The sequence below is a fragment of the Antennarius striatus genome, chromosome 5 (genome assembly GCF_040054535.1).
Source record: "Antennarius striatus isolate MH-2024 chromosome 5, ASM4005453v1, whole genome shotgun sequence".
In the NCBI taxonomy this organism is placed as follows: domain Eukaryota; kingdom Metazoa; phylum Chordata; class Actinopteri; order Lophiiformes; family Antennariidae; genus Antennarius; species Antennarius striatus.
The window spans coordinates 22,159,080-22,178,882 of NC_090780.1; the positions used below are offsets into that span (position 1 = coordinate 22,159,080).

At 43.9% G+C, this 19,803-nt stretch overlaps 1 protein-coding gene across 1 annotated transcript; it reads right to left on the bottom strand.

The window, feature by feature from the left end:
* Nucleotides 1-1,941: 1,941 nt before the first annotated feature.
* Nucleotides 1,942-17,901, bottom strand: rybpb (RING1 and YY1 binding protein b). Its single transcript, XM_068316256.1, has 5 exons — nucleotides 17,768-17,901; nucleotides 17,009-17,134; nucleotides 5,819-6,124; nucleotides 5,631-5,729; nucleotides 1,942-5,325 (listed from the first exon to the last, which is right to left on the bottom strand). Exons 1-5 carry the CDS (start codon nucleotides 17,791-17,793, stop codon nucleotides 5,076-5,078), a joined length of 807 nt encoding a protein of 268 aa, XP_068172357.1. The 5' UTR covers nucleotides 17,794-17,901; the 3' UTR covers nucleotides 1,942-5,075.
* Between the last annotated feature and the right edge of the window lie 1,902 nt (nucleotides 17,902-19,803).

Genomic DNA, 19,803 nt, shown 5'->3' on the forward strand with positions numbered 1-19,803 from the left:
ATTAGTGCAGCGAGAAAAAAAAGGAAAATGGATTGAATGACTCACTTGAATTTGCCTGACAGTGACAACCACTCAATGGTGACGAATAAACCTTAAAGAGCTTGCAGCTATTGATGATGAGGATGATAATGATGATGATGATGATGATGATGATGATGATGATGATGATGCAGGACTATTTAAACCCATCACGAGTCGTGAGCGCGCCTCATGGCAAACATCACACAATTTGTGGTTGGGCAGGAAATACGGTTGGCTTCACCTCCTGCTTCACACATTGCTGACGCTCCGCGTCGAGCATCTTGAGTTCTTTTTGCACATTAAAGGGTCGGTTTCTCGTTCGCAGATGTTCCACTCTTCTTCATTGGCGCGCGGATCTGGTCATGGTTTGGTTTGATTGTTTTGGGCAGACACCCATCTGGTTGGATGTCGACCTAAATGGGAAGCAATATCAGACGAACCTTTGAATTGAGAGAGAGAGAGAGAGAGAGAGAGAGAGAGAGAGAGAGAGAGAGAGAGAGAGAGAGAGGAAATGGGTTGTCACCAAAATATAGGCCCACATCTCATCCTCATAAATCTTTCATAGTGTCCCAAACAATACACTAATTTATGGCCGATATCCTTCCGGCTCTGTTTGGATACACTTTTGCAATATTTTCCGAGAAACCTAATCAACAAACAAATTAACAGGGAGCTTTTTGAAGCCGGTGCCAACTCGAACTGTTTTTACTCACATCACACTGAACGGCAATTTTATTTAATGGTTCCAAAGCTGTGTTATATGTCGGGCGTTTTGGCCTTTCTGCTTGGCTAGTGACCTGAAAAACAATTTTATTTTTATGATATATTTCATTTATCCCCCAAGAGGGAGCGTGCCTGTGCTCCGACAGCTCTGGAGGAGGTTAAGGATCGAGGCTGGAGGATGCCCCGGAGGAAGTGGCTGCAGAAACACCCTCAAACATAGATGTTATTTCTTTCCACGCAGGTCTTCATTCCCCAGAGGAAAAGCTGCAAAGTGCACATAAGGGATTAAACAAACAGTGCAACCAGCAAAGTCATCTGTGGGGCGGTGATGATTCCATGACTGCTGAATGATTTTTTTCCACGCTCGCTTCCCTCCGTCAGCTCCCAAGCACACGCTCGCCATCTGATGATTTGGCCGTCGAGCTGGATTTTTTTTAATGAGGTGAATTTTTGGCCAGAACCCGATGAGCGAAGTCAAGGGAAAGGGAGGGGGAGATGAGTGCAGCTAGGACGAAGGAATGAGAGCCAGAGCCGATCCAATTAGATTTCCATGAGAACATTTGATCGGCAGCCACACATCATCCAATGCGGAACTCTATTATTGATAACTTTGCAGTATTTAAGTAAATATAAGAAAAAAATGGATCTTCAAATTATCATAGCAATACTGCTGTTCTTCCTCCAACCAAAAATGTGACACATAGACTAGTTTCCTACTTAAACCAGGAAGAGTTTCTGCTGGATTATACTGGATTGTCTGCACTCCAAACTAATTATATGTCTCGGTCAGACAGCTGATCGGTGTTACTTTCACTTCATCTTAAATTACGGACAGCGTTCGCTTTGATGTGATGTTTAGGGATTCTCCTCTATCCCGGCCTCCTTGTACCAGCAGGGCGAACCACACAGAGGACACCTACCCTCCATCCATGATTCATGAGCTGCTTGATCAACAAAAATCATTTTTCAAAGACTCCATCGGACAACGGGAAAGAAACTTCCAGACCTTTGTTCAATTATTTATGGATTCTTCTAACCAGAGGATAAACATCATGGCGAGACGTGCAGGAGTTTAAGATCAGCCTGCCGGTCTTGAAAAAAAGATGTGGATGATCTTAATGAACGTCTCTCTGAAGAACTTGAGAACTTTCACGTGTCGGTAAATAATTAGAAAGCAGCCGAGAAAATTGATAAGTTTAAACAATTTTATTTGTGAAAAACTACAAGCAAAATTCATAAATAGACATTTCTATTTGAAGCGGAGAAAATGATCAGGTTTAGCCTATAAGCGCAAAGTTCGTGCACATGCCAGAAACATGTATTATTTTAACATTATTAGCCAGACAAGGAGCCGTGAGCTGCTGAAAATGCTGCATACATTTCCACACCAGGAACATAATGTGACCATTTCACAAGGGGAAACAATGACACATCAGCTATAAGTTAAAAAAAACAAACAAAAAACAAATAAACAAATAAACAAAAACTGGATTAAACAAAGAATGGATTATTGTACTGTCCCTAAAACTTTTTTTTTGTCATTTTTTTATTTAAAACTGAGCAGTAACTTTAAAAGCGTTGTACAAGACATCGTTATAGGAAGAAATGAGTTTGTATAATACACTTAATAGTTAATTCACGGTAAAGGTTATACAGTCAGTAAACAAGCCTTCTATATTTGGGTTTCTGACAAACAAAGCTAAAAAATGTAACCATCTTTACACAGTAAATTAAGGTTACTGGTCGCACACAAGAACAGAACTGCTTGCGCGGAAAGGAAACAGGAAACAAAAGACTTCAGCTCCAAGTCGTAGTGTTTTCTTTTGCACTTTTTAAATTTCTATATACAAGCAATAATTCATATACTCAGCAAAATGGCCATTCGTCAATAATTTAACAATGAATTCTTTCTGTTGGAGTACTCACAGTCAAGTGAATGTGGTTGCAGGTAAGGCAGGTGAAAAGATGGCTTGTTAGGCCCATTTCTGTTAAATTGCATTACAAAGCAGGCTTTTATTCTCAGTAAAAATTGGACAAAGATTTTTTTTTTCCCCCACTGTCCCATTTTTTAAAAGTTTTATTCACATTGCTTTTCCTCACTTTAAACACTGATTCCATATCTGTTTGCATTAAAGTACATAATTACATATTAACCATAGCTTCAGAGAAAAAGAAAATAACAACAACTTATGAACACATATCTCTTGGGCTTCTGAAATTGCTTCTCACACACATAAAAGATGATTATCATCATGTGTGACGCTGCAAAAGCTTTAAGTTGGCACACATCAAAACCCGCCCCCCTCCCTCAGGTCTAAAAGTGTTTTTGGGGACCTGATAACTCACCTAACCAGGTTTTTAGTTGCTCTGGAAGTGGTTCAAACTGGTGAGTGGGGGCCTCAGTAAGGGGCGCTACATGAACTGTGGTGGTCCAGCAGAGAAAAGAAAGTAGTGGTGGAGCGGGTGACTAAAGCCAGAGCTCTTCTCAGCCGACCATCTGCACCCAGGCTGCTTCTTATTGCCCGCTGAACCAGACGAGATCCACCAGCGGTATGATAGTTCTCTGCCCCGGTTCAGCCGCGCACAGAGACAAGTGGACAATAAGAACACCATTTATATGGATTATATTAGTCTTTATTTAAACTGTTATTCATCTCACACATTAGATAATTGCATTTTCAAATTGTTATTTATCTGTCTATTTATCATGTCATTATGAAATTCCTTTGGTCCTTCAATAAATAAAACTAAGATATCATATACACATTTATTCTTTATACAATTTCATACAATTTAAATGAAATTATTTTGTTTGTCTAGTACCAGCTACGGTGAAAATGAATTAAAACGCTTAAATGAGCCTGGCGGCTCTAAAAATTGAAAAAAAAGCTTCTGTTCTATGAACTACTGCGATATTTTTTTTGCCTTCAATGACAGGAGTCTTAAATTAATAAAAAATATTATAATTTTTTTTCAAAGTCAATTGAATTGTCGCTCTCTGCACGTCTTTGCACTTATTTGTCCGGTTTGAAAGAACGAACACTGGAAACAGGTGTCTTTGGGACCATGACGCAAAAAGAAATATGAAATCGATTCACAACAGTTTTGACACAACTTGCCTATTTTTACGGTTCCACGCTGGTTTGACCAAGTGGAACTGAGTGGAACCAAGATCCTTCAGTCACAACAGAAAAAAAAACACCAACAAAAATAAAACAAAACTCGAAGCTCGAGAACTAGGAGAGCAGCTCCACCTTCAGCCGGAGAACCCGACATGGAAATACGGAATGCAGAGAATATCAACAGCTTTTAGTGTTTTACACAACAGCCTACACTGTACATTTAAGGACAGAAGATATTGTAGAAGAGATTTGCTATAGCGTACTAAAATCATTGACAGTCTCGTTGGAAAAAAAGAGTCAGGTGTGTGACCTTCAGGTGACCTTCTTCTGATGCACATCGACCTGTACAGAATAAGTAGACGGACCCGGCGGAGGTCCCAACAGTGTTCAGAGTAAGACAGTGTCGTTGAGAAAAGTAAATGAGAATTTGATTCATCAGCACTTTTGTCACATTGAGTGAATGGGCAAACCCAGAATCTGCAAAACCGCTTCACAGTGTATCTAGCACCAGTGTTTGTGTGTGTGTGTGTGTGTGTGTGTGTGTGTGTGTGTGTGTGTGTGTGTGTGTCCGTCTGTGTGTGTGACTCGAGTCTTGTCCTATCATTTTTAAACTGTAATAAAAACACTGAAGGAATGATCGATCGGCAGAGTTACACAGCCAAGCTTCAACGTAAAAAACAAAACAAAAACCCAAACATCAAAGTATACAGGTGCAACAGGTAATAAATAAGGGTAGTAATAGTTTAAAGTTATTGAAAAGATGGTGGTTATTGTGCCCGGCGGAGAGTTCTTCTTTACAAAATCAAACGAGAAACAAACAAAAAGAAAAGTCGACTTGGCCTCACATCCACATACGAATATAAAACAATACATACAAGTGTCTGGATGGGGGGGTAGGGGGGGAGACGTTATCCCTTGTAGCCCAGCTTGCCTCGCCTCGCCTGTGCCGCCGGTATATCCGCCAGAGAAGTTTCCTCAGTGGGGCGTTTGTTTTCACCGGCAGGCGCACCACAACTGTTCCTGTCAGCCGGCCAAGTCCTCTCAAACAAACCGAGGGTTGGTCATGAAATGGAGGCAGGACAGCGATGGGGCAGGTGAATTCTCTCCCCCTATAGGATCCATAGTGTCCAGAAACGTTGGGGCGGGCAAACGAGAAGAAGAGGGGGCAGGGGGAGGGGAGTGCGGATCAGGGTGAGAGTGGGGAGGGCCTCAGAACGACTCGTCGTGCCCCACGGAGAGATCCCCTTTGGGCGTGGAGGCGCGTGACGAGCCCTTGTCCATGCTCTCGGAGCCGGAGCTCTGGTGCTGCTGTTCGGACCCTGCGCTGGATGTGATGGTGGACGAGGACGTGGAAGACGAGCGGGTCTTCTCCTTAAAGTCTGTTATGATCACCGTCACGTTGCCGACGGTGATGGCCAACTGCTGGGCGGTGCTCCGGTCGATGTTCTTCAGTTTGGGCCTGAGGTGGCAGGACAGAAAAAATCTAAATAGACAACTTTGATAGCTGCAATATGTGTGTCTGAAACGGTACTGTGGAGGCAGTCGTGCTAAACTGCTCAATTCATCGGGTGACGCATGCACAGTCAGAACGAGAGTGTGTGTGTGTAAGTGAGAGTGGGTGTTTAGTGTAAAAGATCATTGGTGATTCATTGGAGGTTTCCCACTCCTGTGCCTGTTTGAGTGTTTAATGAAGTGTGGTGTTGTCAGAAGTGCCAAATCGTGAGGTCCATTAGGAACCGTGCGGTGCGAGAGGCTCGTACACACCTGGAAATGTGAGAGTTCTTGTTGGTCTTGGTTGCTGATTTGCCCGACTGTATGCTGTGTTTGTCGCTGGGGGGGCTCTGGTGGGTGTCTGATTTGGGTCTGCAGGAGGACAGAAACATACCTGTGAGAACGACACCGGCAACCACAGCATCCACAAACACAAACAAGACCTCGGTGCGGACTCAGACCTGGTCTTTTTGATGCTGGGCTTCTTCGTGACAGCCGGGCTGATGTCCTTCTCCGTGTCTGTCTTATCTTTGATTGGCTGTTCCTTGTCGCTTTTCTCCTTCTCGGGAGTGTCTCCCTCTGGCCGGACTCCCTCTGGACGCTCGCATTCTGGGCGTCCCTCTCCGTTGGCGCGCTCGCCTTCGCCATCTGGGCGGTCCTTGTCCGTGCGTTCGCTCCTCTCCCTCCGCTCTTTCTTTGGCGGGGGCGGCATTGGGTATTGCTGGGCCACCTGCTGGGCAACCAACTGGGAATTGATCCTGGGTTTCCTGTGGAGGAGATCCAAGTCACAAACATGGATTAGCCTCGCAGTGGAGCAGCGACTGGCTATCACCACGCATCACATCAAGACCCACAAAGGCAGGTGATTGTACTTATAGCCTGAAGAGGGAAAAAAAAAAGGGGGGGGTGCTCCTAGTTACAGCTGAAGTAGGTTTATGCATCCACTTCCTGATGGAGCAGCTCTGTTTCAAGGGATAATCCCATTAGCTCACGGCTATAATAAAATGAATGCACAGGATCACAAGGTGGGGCATTCGCAGCACATCACTTATGTCTTCTAATCTGATTACCACAGGGTTGGCCCCATTTGTCGCAGACTGAGATTCAGTTGGACGTGTTGGAGCTCACCAGCGACCGTGAAGCCAGCTGCTCCGTTCTCCGTTTTTGGCGATCATTCTTAAGCAACAAAAAATTAGCAAATGAGGACGACCGGTCAAGCGTAGCATTTGAAAAACAAGACATGCATTGCATGAGCTGTTACATATATGTGCGCGAGCTGCACATAAGAACAGGGCTTATACTTCTGAGGCAAATTGCTCAACAAAGTCAGACTCCCGGAGCCAACAGGCACACCTGCAGCATAATGGACACCAGCTGGCAGCATCTGGGGGTAAGCAGAGGACCCTAGGGAGGGTGGGGGAGAGCGAGGGTTGACTGCACACTTCCAGAGACTCCTATTCAGCTGAGACCGAGCAGCAGCCAACATTACGGGTGATCGCAGTTCAGCGCCGGGGCGAGCGTATGCGACAAGCAAAACCACAAATACACCCAGCACACACAAACACTCGAAAAGCTTAGCAGGCAAACAAACGGCCTGGCAGCGCTCAATGGACGGTCAGGAGGGCTTTCATTCAGGACAAGTTATACTGGCGAGTCGTGTGGACCAAACTCCTCTGAACCCAATTTTAGTCTTGGAAGCAGAGTTCTTTTTTGTGATATCTGAGGAACAGTTTGGGTCCCTTGATGTTTGGGACCGCTTTAGGACACCTGTGGTTGAGTAGGCAGTCTTTAAAGTAATGGAAATTACGTCCCTCTAAGCATCAGGCAAGATAATAAAGCTCTTCACAGCGAAGACAATTTTTTTATCCAACCTTGCCATGGGCTTTAGTGAAATGAAAGTGAGGGCAAATGCATACCGCAAAAACAAAAGGAGCTTGGTACAATGTCACACGGATGACACTGATTTTTGCGGCTTGCAGGGGAGAGCAGTTTTCAACAGCTGCTTAAGTGGTTTTAGCCTCAGGGTTTCAATTTGGCAGCGGCGCATTGCTGGTCCAGTTATTCTTGTTTCAAGACTTCCATCTTCGCATATCATCAGCAACTGACTGCTCAATCCCTCAGTCCTTGCGTCTTTTAGTTGTTTAGCACTTCACGGCCTTAATAGCCCAATTATTTTGTGACTTTTTTCTCTGCTGTTCCACCAAGGTTCCAAGGTCAAGTAGTCTTCCTTCTGCTGCTAAGTGAGATTACTTGATGAAGGAACATGGGGGGTGCAGCTGATCAGAAGGCAATCAATTGAGACATAATGGAGCTACATGTCGTAATACTTTCACTACGCTTCGATCAATACGCCACCGGGTGCGATGCGTTGGTGATGAATGCTGAGGAGCACCTGCGGCTCCTTCTCCCCGCTGCGAGCCGCCCTCTGGGCTGAGGATAATCTGAAACTCTCAAGTGATCAAATTACTAACTAATTAACTAGGAAGCGATACCGTTCAGTTCATAGTTTTGGAACCCCCCACCCCCACCCCTGTATTGACAAAGCAGGCCTATGATGTGTAAAACATTTACCAAATTTCTTTGAGCAAACATGATATTGCATGCTTCTCTGCTCAACTGACTTTGACATTGAAAAGAAAAGCTCCTCAGACTTCTACGTTCTCTCGTCTTTGGTTTCTCCTGTTCTGAGGTAATTCAGATAAAACCACGTCGCACCCTCAAGGTCCTTTGAGCACAAGTGAACTCTCGAGCCACTGCTAACATCCCCAACATGGGCTGCAGGAGAAAAGCAGCAGCAGCGAGCGATGAGCTACTGATTATGTGCTCCACAAAATACGTCCGCTGACAACATAACTCAGCCGTGAGCCAATGCATTGTGAACACAGACGGAATCCAGCAGGATCAGAAATCATTGTGTTAAGCGCTGAGAGGAGTTAGACAAGTAAGTGTTGAATAAGTGATTGATTGACTGATAAGCTCCACGCCTCTTTTGGCTGTTGCAGCATCAAAGCCCCGGTCAGGAGGCTGAGATTTGTGTCAGAAGAAGTGGCGGTGGCACAAAAAAAAAACCAAAAACCCAGCGCCAGTCATTTAAGAATGATTCAGTGCCAGTGGTAAATCAGCCGTGAGGTTCTGCTGGCATGATAAAAACCACCGCTCCCTTTGTCACATCATTTATTTACCGGCCAACCATCGTAGCTTTACAAAGCTCTGCAGCTCAGCAACATGACAGGATATTCTGTACGACATCATATGAGCATCACTTGCAAGTGACGCATTAGTTTAATAAAATAGTGGGTTCCCCTGAATAAACCGCCTGTGCTTAAAAACATTCTTCATATTTGAATGATGCGCCAATGTTGTTAAACACAGAATGTAATAATTACACTTAATCGTTGCTGAAAATGACTCTAGAACTCAACCATTTCATTTTTCTAACATCCAAATTGAATAAAAAAAACAAAAAACATCTTTATTTCACAAGACTTACAGGAAATGATCCTGGGAGCGGGTCCAAGAGTGAACCCCATGGTCCAATTGCAAAAATTACTCAAACATCCCAGTGCCGCCAATATATTCCTGGGGAATCGGTGTGTGTGTGTGTGTGTGTGTGCGTGCGTGTGTCTGTTTTTGTGAGTGAGTGCATCAACTGTGTAAAGCCGCGCTGTCAAATCATTTCCCGCTGTGAGGGGCTCAGAGCTTATTGCCTCCCCATCACACAACAATATGTCATGATTGACAGCTGGTCCGATACTCGTACCTAAATTCCTACATCTGGGGGAGGGAGGAGAATTGAAACTCCCTCTGCCAGATAAACCTGAAATAACTATCATCATGCTTAAGAGCTCCTAATTCAGTCGGACACCCATAGTTAGACTGCTCCATGGAGCCCGAGCCATCCCAGAAACAAACACACCACGGCTGGGCCGATGATGATCTCACTGGCCGGGAGCAAAAGCCGGGGGCTGTTATTTCAGACGGAACTCTTTCAAGAGAAAGCAAAAACAATCAGCCCCAAACAGTCCACTGAGAGCCAACATAATGAACGGAGTGAGCAAGCAATGGAGAGGGTGATAGAGTGACGCAGGAAAGCCCTCATTAACACAGCTCTTTTATTTGAAGTGCTGTGTGGAGGACAAGCAATTATTTCCTGCCAGGCTGAGTGAATGCAGTGGCGTACAGTGAGGAGGAGACGGAGAGCCAGACAGCCAACAGCCGAGAGTATTCTTAGACCACGTACGGCCCACTGAAGAGCTCAGACCACTTAGCATCACCCAATCCCCTTGTGAACTTGGCAAAAGAACGATCTACGTGGTATCCTTGTCTTCCATGACTGACAAAGTTGTTCAGTTAAACTTTAAGGGTGTTTTGTAGTCTTAAAGTAAAGACCGAAGTTTGAGTTTTTCTTACACTCCATGTTTTATGCAGCCAGTTTTCGTTTCATGTGCAAAAGCTAGACTGACTGTAAGCCATCCTTCAAGCCATGACTACTTATGAGAGACTTGTGAGGTGGAGTGGGCTAAGTGTCAGTCTTTTTATCTTTACAATTGGTCGTGTCATTTCTGTCACACCTTTTTATAATACAGTTGACGTTTCTTGATCTGAAAGTGGTGTTGGTCCATCCTCTTGGATCTTCTCCGTCTCATCCTCCCAGACAATAAATTAATAGTTGAAGTGAAGTTTAATTACTTCTCTATGTGCTGATTTTTCTTCTCTCCTCGTTAAAAAATAAATAAATTTGTTCTTCTTCCTCATTGGTTTATTGGCTACAGTCACCTGCTGTAATGTCCTGTAATTGGTTAGAAAGGCTGAACCATAGAATTTTCACATTGAAAAGAACCAAACTATGATTCAATTTGATCCAGACCAAAACCACCTGTTTTGGCTGACCCAAGTCCAGTTGTCGAATTTGGCCCTTTTGGTCTAGGGGAGGTGTTACACCTGCACTTTTGGTCCAGATCAAATAAAAAGGCCGAAACTCCAGACCAAACAAAGAATGCATGAAAGCACTCTAATTTAAATGCATTCAACAGTGACCCTGTTTTCCCTCTGATGAAGCAGAGACACCCCCACAGCCTCCACATGGGGCACATCTCTCAGATCCAGCATGCAAGAATAATGTGATTTTAGCTTAATCACAACACCACCTGATGTCATACGTGCAACCAAGTCATCATTGACTTGCATACACTTGCAAGTATTAATTTTTGCATTCCACATTGACTGCTGTACAATCATCTGATATCCTCAGTGGCTTTTGGGCTCACCCAGCACTGTAGGCTTATATGTATTCAGACACAATCATCAATCTTGAACAGACTCTGAAAAAGATTGACCTCCATCACTTGCACATCAAGAAACCCCTTCATTCGTTTAACAGCATGTTAACAATAAGAATTCAAATACCAGCGATCCATGAAAGTTCTGCTACCTGTGAGAAAGCTTTAGACCCCTCTGTGGTCCGATGTGTCTGAAGCAGAGCTGTCACCTCAAGCCATCCATGGGGTAAAGTCATCTGTGAGTGAGTGTGTTGTGGCGGTTGCATAAGGGATCACCTGAAGAGCAGCCTGGGGCTACAGTGATGCTCATTTCAGTTCCGCTGCCCACCAGAGGCTTTAAGCATTTATCCCTTTGTAAGTCCCTTCAAGGCAGAACTTTTAAGGGCTTTATGTTCCGGTCACTCCTCCTTCTCTAACACCTCCAACATAGACTCCTCATGGGGGACAGCGGATTCTCAACAAGCCTTCCTTTGAGTCTTTTTAGGTGTTCCCATGGATCACCTACACACCCTTAAACAACAGCCAGGCATGACATTTAGTTCCCATTATACAGAGCCAACGGATTCAGCGAAATCTGACAGCTTCAAATTTCATGTATTTGAGTGATGCGTATGCTGTAAGCAAGAAGAAATGGTCAGTCTTTAGGCTGAACAGGTGCAAGCATGCTGCAAACGCCACAACACAATGACAGTTTTCCAGAAGACTTTATTTATCCATTAGCTCAATTTAAAAAAATTTCAAAAAATATCTAACCTTAAATTACAAAAAATATAACCTTATAATCATCAAACTGCTTTTAGGGCATATTTTCTTCGTGTGTTTGTGAGGTGTTTTAGTAGCGTGTTCCTTTGTCAAACTGATTAAGACATTTTCTTAAGTTGTAGCACGTTTGCCCCCCTTGGCCACCGCAGACCGTTCCATTCAAATGAATGTCCTTCGAGCCTAGAAATGTCTGGCACAAGACAAACTGGCAACGCGTCATTGCAAAGGCACTAAGCACGAATGAGTTCCCTCCATTAGCAGCACTCTGTCACGCAGCTCAACTCATTTGTTTTGCTCCGATGTTGCCCCTCCATCATTGTCTTTGTCTTCTTCCCTGCTCTCTCATCATTTATTCCATGCATGTGCCCCATTTCCACCGGCTTTAAGTAGGTCTTCTTCACCCCTCTTCACCCTATTTCCCGCTGGAAGTTCTGGCACATGTCCCAGTCACCTCCGTCACCATTCTGTCATCTCCTTGTCAATTTGCTTGAATAAAAACAGAACCTGGTTCGAATGTCCTCGATAAACCACCATCGGGCTGCACCTTCACAACAGGCACTACTGGTTTTCTACCATTGACATTGGGTGTGAATCTAATAGCTTCAAATCCAAAAGAACGCACGTATGAAGCCTCCGAATTCCCTGATGGTAACTGGTATGAGAACTTTGCAGTGGGACAGGCTAATGAGTTTTCACCAATAGCGTTGATACTAGCCTACTAATATTTTCCACAAATATCCACTTAGACTAGAGGATGAACTAAATAGAATTTGGTAGTCAAAGGTAAAGGCCATTCTTTTGGACAAAGGTTAAAATGATGAAATAATGACACTTTATGAACAAAAGGTTGACAGTCAGCTACTGTGACAGCATAATGTTCTATTCTGGCCATTATTCAAGGCCTTATCTCAGCAGCAGTAGGGGACACTGTGACCTTATTCCACATTTAGTCATACACTGAATTGATGACACTAATCTCTATGATCTCTGGCAATACCGCGTTGCAAACGTGTGCCATCTAACATTCAAATGACACAATCCTTAGACAAACCTTAAGGTAACAGGATCAAAACCCTTAAGCAACACATTCCCAAAAGTTTCTTAAATCTGCTTTAACTGCAGAAAACAGTCCATCGTCATCTCATCTGGAGCGAATGACTTATCAGACAGCGCTTTTCTTTCTCCCATGCATGAATGGTGGTGCTGGTGGAAACAGAAGCGCCTGTCCAGTCGAGCGCTCTCCCTCCCTTGGTAATGATGTGCTTCGTTCTGCTTCGGCCCCCGGAGACTCTTGCTTGAGTGAGCACATCCCCCTCGCAGCCATTCATGCCGCCTTCCTTCCACAGACACACACACACACACACACACACACACACACACACACACACACACACACACACACACACACACACACACACACACACACACACAACTGTCCAGACACTACACTCCTCTCTTGTCCCTTGCCTGCCGTTTCTGTCTTTGTCCTCCTTTGCCCTCGTCCTATCCTCACTTGTCGGGTAGCTGTGACGCCGCACCAACACTCGCTCCCCGCCCCTCTCTTTGTCCTCATATGCCTTTTTTTATGCATTTTCCTTTCGCTGTCACATTCATCTTTTTTTGCTGAGTGGGAAGAACCCCGATTCAACGGCTCTCTCTCAACATTTCTGTTTTGTCAGATTGCCAAATTGGCTACTGTATTTAATCACTCTCACTATGCTGCATCCCATGAAGTAATTAAGAACTTTTAAATCCATCCATTAACATGTAAAGATTAGAGTTACGCACGCGTGCTTAAGGGTTTAGTGCAGATGCTGATAATGCTGGATAAGCAAAAGCAGTTTCCTCTCGGGGGGGCTGATGTGAGGGCAGGGGGGGAGAACAGATATAAATTAAGCACCAGCATGTCCCTCTTATGTAATTCCATTATCCTAGACAATTTGCCTTAATGTGACAGCAGAGGAATCCATGGATTATAATGACTCCATTCCATCACTGAGAAATAAGAGGTGTGCACACACACAAACACAGACACACTTTAATCATTTTCCAATAATTGCACAGCCTCACGCTTAAACAAAGAAAGTGATGCACTTTTACTTTTTCAGCCTCGCTGCAACTTATGACTCTAGAACTGTGTGTTCTTGAAGTCTTATCCTCTGTGTTTCTGCTGATCGATCCTCCTTCCATCTTTAATAATCTGTGAATTTATGGGTTTCCCCGTGTGGTTTTATTACAAAGCTACTGACTCAACTCTAAAGACAAAAAACAACTTACAGTAACCAGCAAACAGTGATCAGGAATTGGTGTGACCTTAAATTCCTTTATATTTACGGAAATATTTGCATGACATCTCTGTACAAGCCACAGGTGATTTAAAAACTGACTTGTTATCTACAGCTTCCTCACTTGTTACCTGAGTGTAATAAAAGGCTGTGTAACAGGTATGCTATAAACCATACTCAATAAAATTACCTCTGACTTTATAAAGGGTGACACTTCATTATCAAACTTTTTATACCTTATCAGGAGTGAGTGCTAATCTTCAATTTACTGAGTAATGTGGAATCCACCACACGTTGAGTTGACCGGAAAAAATGAAGATTAGACCTCAATTTAACTTCTTTGTCTGTCTACATGTGCTGCATGTTACATATAACAAAACAATATTGTCTGAACATTGATCCAATTTCTATTCAAACTGTGTTTGCATAAAGATTTATTCATACAGAAGTGTGTTACATTAACAATGGCCTTAAATCAACTCATACATCTCATATTGCTGCGTACATTTGTGTATCAGCTGCAATGCATTTGTGTCCTTCCCTCAGCCTGAGCGTCAGATAAATTGTGTAAGTTATTTTATTTAATTTAGCCGGAGCCTCGCATTTCACTAACATTCGAGTCACACCCGTTTGTTCTGCTTTATATAAAGCACAGATGGAAGCTACTTGAAATGGTTGACAACAGAGGAGCAGCACACACATACAACGGCACAGCAGTCAAAGACTGCGGTACCTCAAGACTTCCTGTGATCCCCACCATCAATCAACTTTAGAGGGCTCCTAATGGTTTCTCCCTGGGCCTGGGGGCTGACAGAGGTGCATAGCAAACACCATCACAAAGCAAACCGATGTACAACAACCCGGTGTCACATTCACAAAGTGATCAGGCTCAGATGCCAGAAACATTTCAACATGATAGCAGAGGATTCTAATGCAACCCTCCTCTCTAATTACCAAAGAAGTGGCCACTGAATACAGCGGGATAGACACTTTGGCTACTTGGACTTTTAAATGAGCGGTGAGGTCAGGTGTAAAAAAAAGCTGAGTGCTTTCTTGTTTAAGAGTCAGCGACTGATAGATTTAGCCAACTTAGATATCATGCTACATTGCCAAGCAAGACAGGGTCAACAGGTTTGTTAGGCTACACTTGCATGGGGAGATCGGGCCTCTCCCTGAATGCTGATGACGCCACCAGAATTCTGCTCTTGTTAACACACATTCTTGCCTCAATTTGCACAAATCATGGCTGCATAGCGCATAGATAACTAGCATACCTACCACTGGCAGTGGACAAAGTGTGATTCAAGCTTTGCTGCAGTGTATGGTTCTGTCTGCCAATTACCAAAGATTGTGTTAATGGTGTGTTTCCCATGAACACCTGTAGAAACAGGTGATGACTCAGTACTTCAGTCGCAAATGTGAGGGATGGAATTATTATCTTCAGTGAGGTGGAAGTACAGAGGAAAATAATGCTATGTTCGGGGACAGCAAAGAAGAAATGTGTTGAAAGAGGCAACTTCCAGACATTCACAACACCCAGAACAAGTCATTTCAAAATTCATTTACATCACCCTATAACTGCACACATCAATACCTAGCTCAACTTAGGAAACACCAACCTGACAATATGAATCAATCTGCAAAATTGAGGACGGTGGTTTTGATTCCTACCAGCGAACGCCAACTAATTAGTTTTGTTCTGAATAAAAGTGCATTCAAAGCAGAGCCTGACAATAAAAGCAGCAGAAAATCCAAACGTAGCCATAAGTGTGAGTCATTTAGCTGAGAGCATGTTCCTCCGTTCCATGCTTTGCTGTAATAGATCAAACAGTGAAGAAAAGACAGCTAATTAGTCCTCATTAGAATAAGAGGCAGCCCCATAACTACACAACCGTCTTAATCAAAGATCAACGATTCAGATCAAACAAGAACGTGTGACAGGGACTTCGGTGATATCATGTTCTCCAATTTACCAGAAAGAGGCAACTGGGCTGTTACCAAAGCGATGTGTGCAGAACGGCAAGAACATGCTCGTCTCTCCCTGCTTCTTGCTTTCCTGCTGCAGGCTCCGTCTGCATCATCAGCTGTGGACTTATACTACACACTGCTAGAAGAAAGGTCATAGAGAAAGGGAGCCAGATAGTTGAGACTGAGCTCAGTGTTTTGGATTCTCAGTAAACCAGCATCAAGAATGATCTCCCCGCTTGTGGTTCGTGAGGGGTGTCAGCCAAGCCACTCATAGTAAAACCACAGCTGGAAAAGGCTGTGCGAGGGACTTGTGAACAAACCCACAAATGACTCATCTACCTCTCCGTCTCATCATTGCAACTGATGCCACAAGTAAACAAAGTCATACCGTAGCACACTCAACTTCTCATCAAAAACATTCCCCTGAACAGAAAGAGGCAGCGTCACTGCACACAAACCCAAAAGGGAATCCCGTCGCGATATTCGAGATACGGGGTGAGTTAATCTGCGTTTCCCATAAGACGCCGTCCTCTGCTGACATCACACAAATGCACTTTGAGTTAAGCTCAGGGGAAATGTCGAGGGGGGGCGGGGGGTGTATAAGCCTGTTGCTATAAAATGCTGAAATGATTAATCTGTCAAGAAATTCTGAGCAAAAGCATGAGGGAATTCACTTGTAAACAGCTTCAGCAACAAAGGTTATTTGGAGTAGATTGAGAATTGAAATATTTTTCTCACTGACAAATGCAAACTACTATTTTTTTTTTTTTAAGAATTTCCGCAGCAAAGGGAGAGAAAATGGTGAACATAGGTACACATCCATCCAAAACACATCCAATCACATTTTAAGCTGGACATCCAGGCGATAAATCTGAGTCCCAATTATACAGAGAACCTCTGCGATCCTACAGGTAGGAGATGCACACACTTGTTTTACTCCAGTGGGGGGGAAAAAATCTTCCCTTCCATTGCTGCTCTGTTGATGCACTGGAGCTGTACAGCCATCATGAAGTATGGTCCCTCTTCTCTAATACCACCCCCCACCCCCAACCACCCACCCTTCAGACTAGTGAAGCAGCCAGATGAATGCAAAAAAAAGAAAGAAAGAAGCGATGCAACATGAGTCGCACAGAATGAGAAACTATGGATAACCCAGACAGCGATTGGAACTGACCATCATCAACCTCTCCATTCGCCCACAGACAAATAGGATGTCGATCAAACTTCCCAACAAATTGCGATGCAGCAGGAGGAAAGCGAGACGATCAGACGAGAGAGAGGAAGAGGGAGAGAGAGGAAGAGGGAGAGAGAGAGAGGGAGAGAGAGAGGGAGAGAGAGGGAGAGAGAGCTACGTTACCTTGTGGATGTGCCCTTCCTCACATCGCAGATGCTGCATTTGAAAGCCTCGGCGGTGTTCCTGAAGGTGCAGACGCTACAGTCCCAGTAGCCGTCATCAGCTGTCTGTTTGGCTTGTCTTTTTGGCCTTTTGGATTTAAAGACAAATATTAAGGTCAAGTTAGTTTTTGAAATATCTCCAACATCATTCATCACTTCAGAAAAAAAAAAAAAAAGGGGGAGACTGCGAGAAACACAAGAAGGCGGTGTAATACATGAGCTACTTGTTAAAGCACAAACGAGCGGGGAGGGGTGTTGTCATTAATATTGGGTTCGAGTCCCGGCGAGTAGAGCTCGTTTCGGATCAGAAATCCCAACAGAGGAGAAGCTCCACACCGTCCGATTGTATCGGCAGCTAACGAGAGGCTAGCAGGCGAGCGAGCGTTGCTAAAATTTTCGGCATCAAAGCTTTAGCATGTCGGCTAACGAAACCAATATCAAACAACGTCCATTTCGACATTGACTCTCCGAAAGGCTTCATGGAGACGCAAAAGCGTTTCAGGGAATGCCAGGCGTATCCTCAGAAAAAAATCCCTTTGTCTGTTTAAGTGACTGGGTTATAAGGAGCGGAGAAGCCGCCATAGTGACTGCACTATTCTGGCTAGCTCTGGTGTACCAACTGAAAAAGGGAGAAACGATCCCTCTGTGAGGAAGACGCATCCAAATATCGATCCCAGAACGGACAAAACAACCAAAAAACGACAGAGGGTGATGGTATTACCTGGTAGGGCTCTTTTTGTCGCCCATGGTGAAGTATAATCCTCGGAAATAAGAAGAAAAAGGGGCCTCCTTTAATTGTCAGTGAGTGTAGTGGGTTCCAGATAGAGCCGCTGCTGAAGCTGTTGGCAGACAGGCTCCACTCAGCGCTGGCTCGAGGCACGGCACAGCGACTGACTGCACCGCCCCACGTGACCGCCATCCAGCCAATCAGAGCGCGAGTCGGTTTAAAAGTCTGGACGGATATTTCGGAGCTATTTTAATAACTACGAGAGAGATTTGACAGATCTCACCTCGACCCACGCGCTGACGTCATAATTACAGTGCGGCAATGCTGACATCAGTCAAAATGTTTGCCGTAAATTAAATGTATTCATGACATTAAATGGAAGTGCTGTCCGAGAGAGGAGTGGGGGGAGAAAAAAAAAAACCACGAAAGTGAACATACATAATTAGATGAGAAGTTAATGTATTGTTGATCACAGAAAAGTTGTAGAAAATTTTATCTTTTATCATCTTATATGTTTTATCGGTTATGAAAAGTACAGCCAAAATATAGACAGACCAAAAGGTTTTTGTGCATATTAATAGTCAATAGTTATAAAGTAATTATTAATATTAGTGTTCACTATTATTAGTAATAATAGTGTTCAGAAACATGTTGCAGTCATACTGTATTTCTATAACATCATCAAAGGATTTGAGTTGGAATAGAGAGGAAAACACTGGAAAGTTCCCCGCTGTATTAAAGAACATCACTGGACACATTCGCACTATTTTTCATGTACATATGTGGGCAATTAAAATTTCAGGTTCAGCGGGGCAGTAAGAGGAAGTCAGGTTATCAGGAGTAAACCCCCACACAAATCATGAAGGATGTGATTTTAAAATGTTCTCCATTTACTACACTGTAATGCTGCTGGATCATTTAGGCAGTGCTTAGTCCTATAATACTGTATGGGAAATAATGCATGCAGAAGTCTACTCTCTGTATTCAAAAACATGAAAAAGTAATGTTTTTTCTCAAGGGTGAAACGTCAGCTTGACTAGGGCAGTGTAGCCTTATTGGGCACATTGTCCTCCTCTGTTCACAGAAATAAACATCCAAGAAGCAGAAAACATTCATTCATCCAACATTTGCAAGAAAAACATTTAATTACCCCTTTGCCCTGCTGGCGCTGACAGGCTGCGTCATGGAATGTGTTGGAGCAAACACTGAACCTCTTGCTCACCTCGGCTCTGCCCAAGACAAGGCTTTCAGTGGGGGTTAGGGCGTGGGGGTGGTGGTTGGGGGGCAGTGGGAATCATGTCAGCTCATTAGCTGTTTTCTACGGCTCCAGGTCCTATTGTGAATCCCTCATTTTGTCAGTTCAGAATGAAGAATATCTCTGCCTGCGTATAAATCTGTCCTCCACCCGGTGATTGCCTTTCCTCATTCAGAGCGTGCTGTTCTGACTGAGCTTCATCACGGTGACCTACTGATAACTACGGTTCAGTCAAAACAATATTAAGCCTTGCCTCACTGGTTCTATAATGAGTTTTTTGTGTGTTTTTTTCCCCTTGCCCTTAAGCTTGCAAGTCATACAGCACTCCCATAGAGTGTGGCAAGTGGAGCTCATTTGCATTCACAGGTAGAACGACTCCTTGCAGCTACATGTGTTCTTTTCAGAACAACCACAATATCTGTGCAGACTGGTTAAATTCATTGATACAACAAGGATGAGCAAACACTTTACTGAGAACAGCTGGCCCACAGGTGGGAGAGGTTCACTTGTGGAGTAGATTCCTCCCTCTTTCGTCAACAACACCCTTGAGTGAGACACTTACATCACTTGTAGACAAATTCTGAAGACAAACAGTTGGTGCTCATTCATTATTTATGAGAAGTTAGCAACTCCTTTTGAGCAGCATGACACCGAGGTGCTCCGACACATCGCGGGTGAGATATACTTAAAGAACTTCAGACATACTGATCACATTTGTGAAAAAACTCAACGTTTTTCATTCTGGCAGACTCGCAGAAACTGAAAGTCGTCGTCA

Bases quoted from the DNA above. Each gene is read 5' to 3' on its own strand.
- rybpb (XM_068316256.1), bottom strand. From the start codon at position 17,793: ATGGGCGACAAAAAGAGCCCTACCAG. The intron at 17,135-17,767 runs GTAATACCATCA...TAAATCCAAAAG, and splicing joins GACAAAAAGAGCCCTACCAG to GCCAAAAAGACAAGCCAAAC. The intron at 6,125-17,008 runs GTAACGTAGCTC...TCTCCTCCACAG, and splicing joins AGGAAGGGCACATCCACAAG to GAAACCCAGGATCAATTCCC.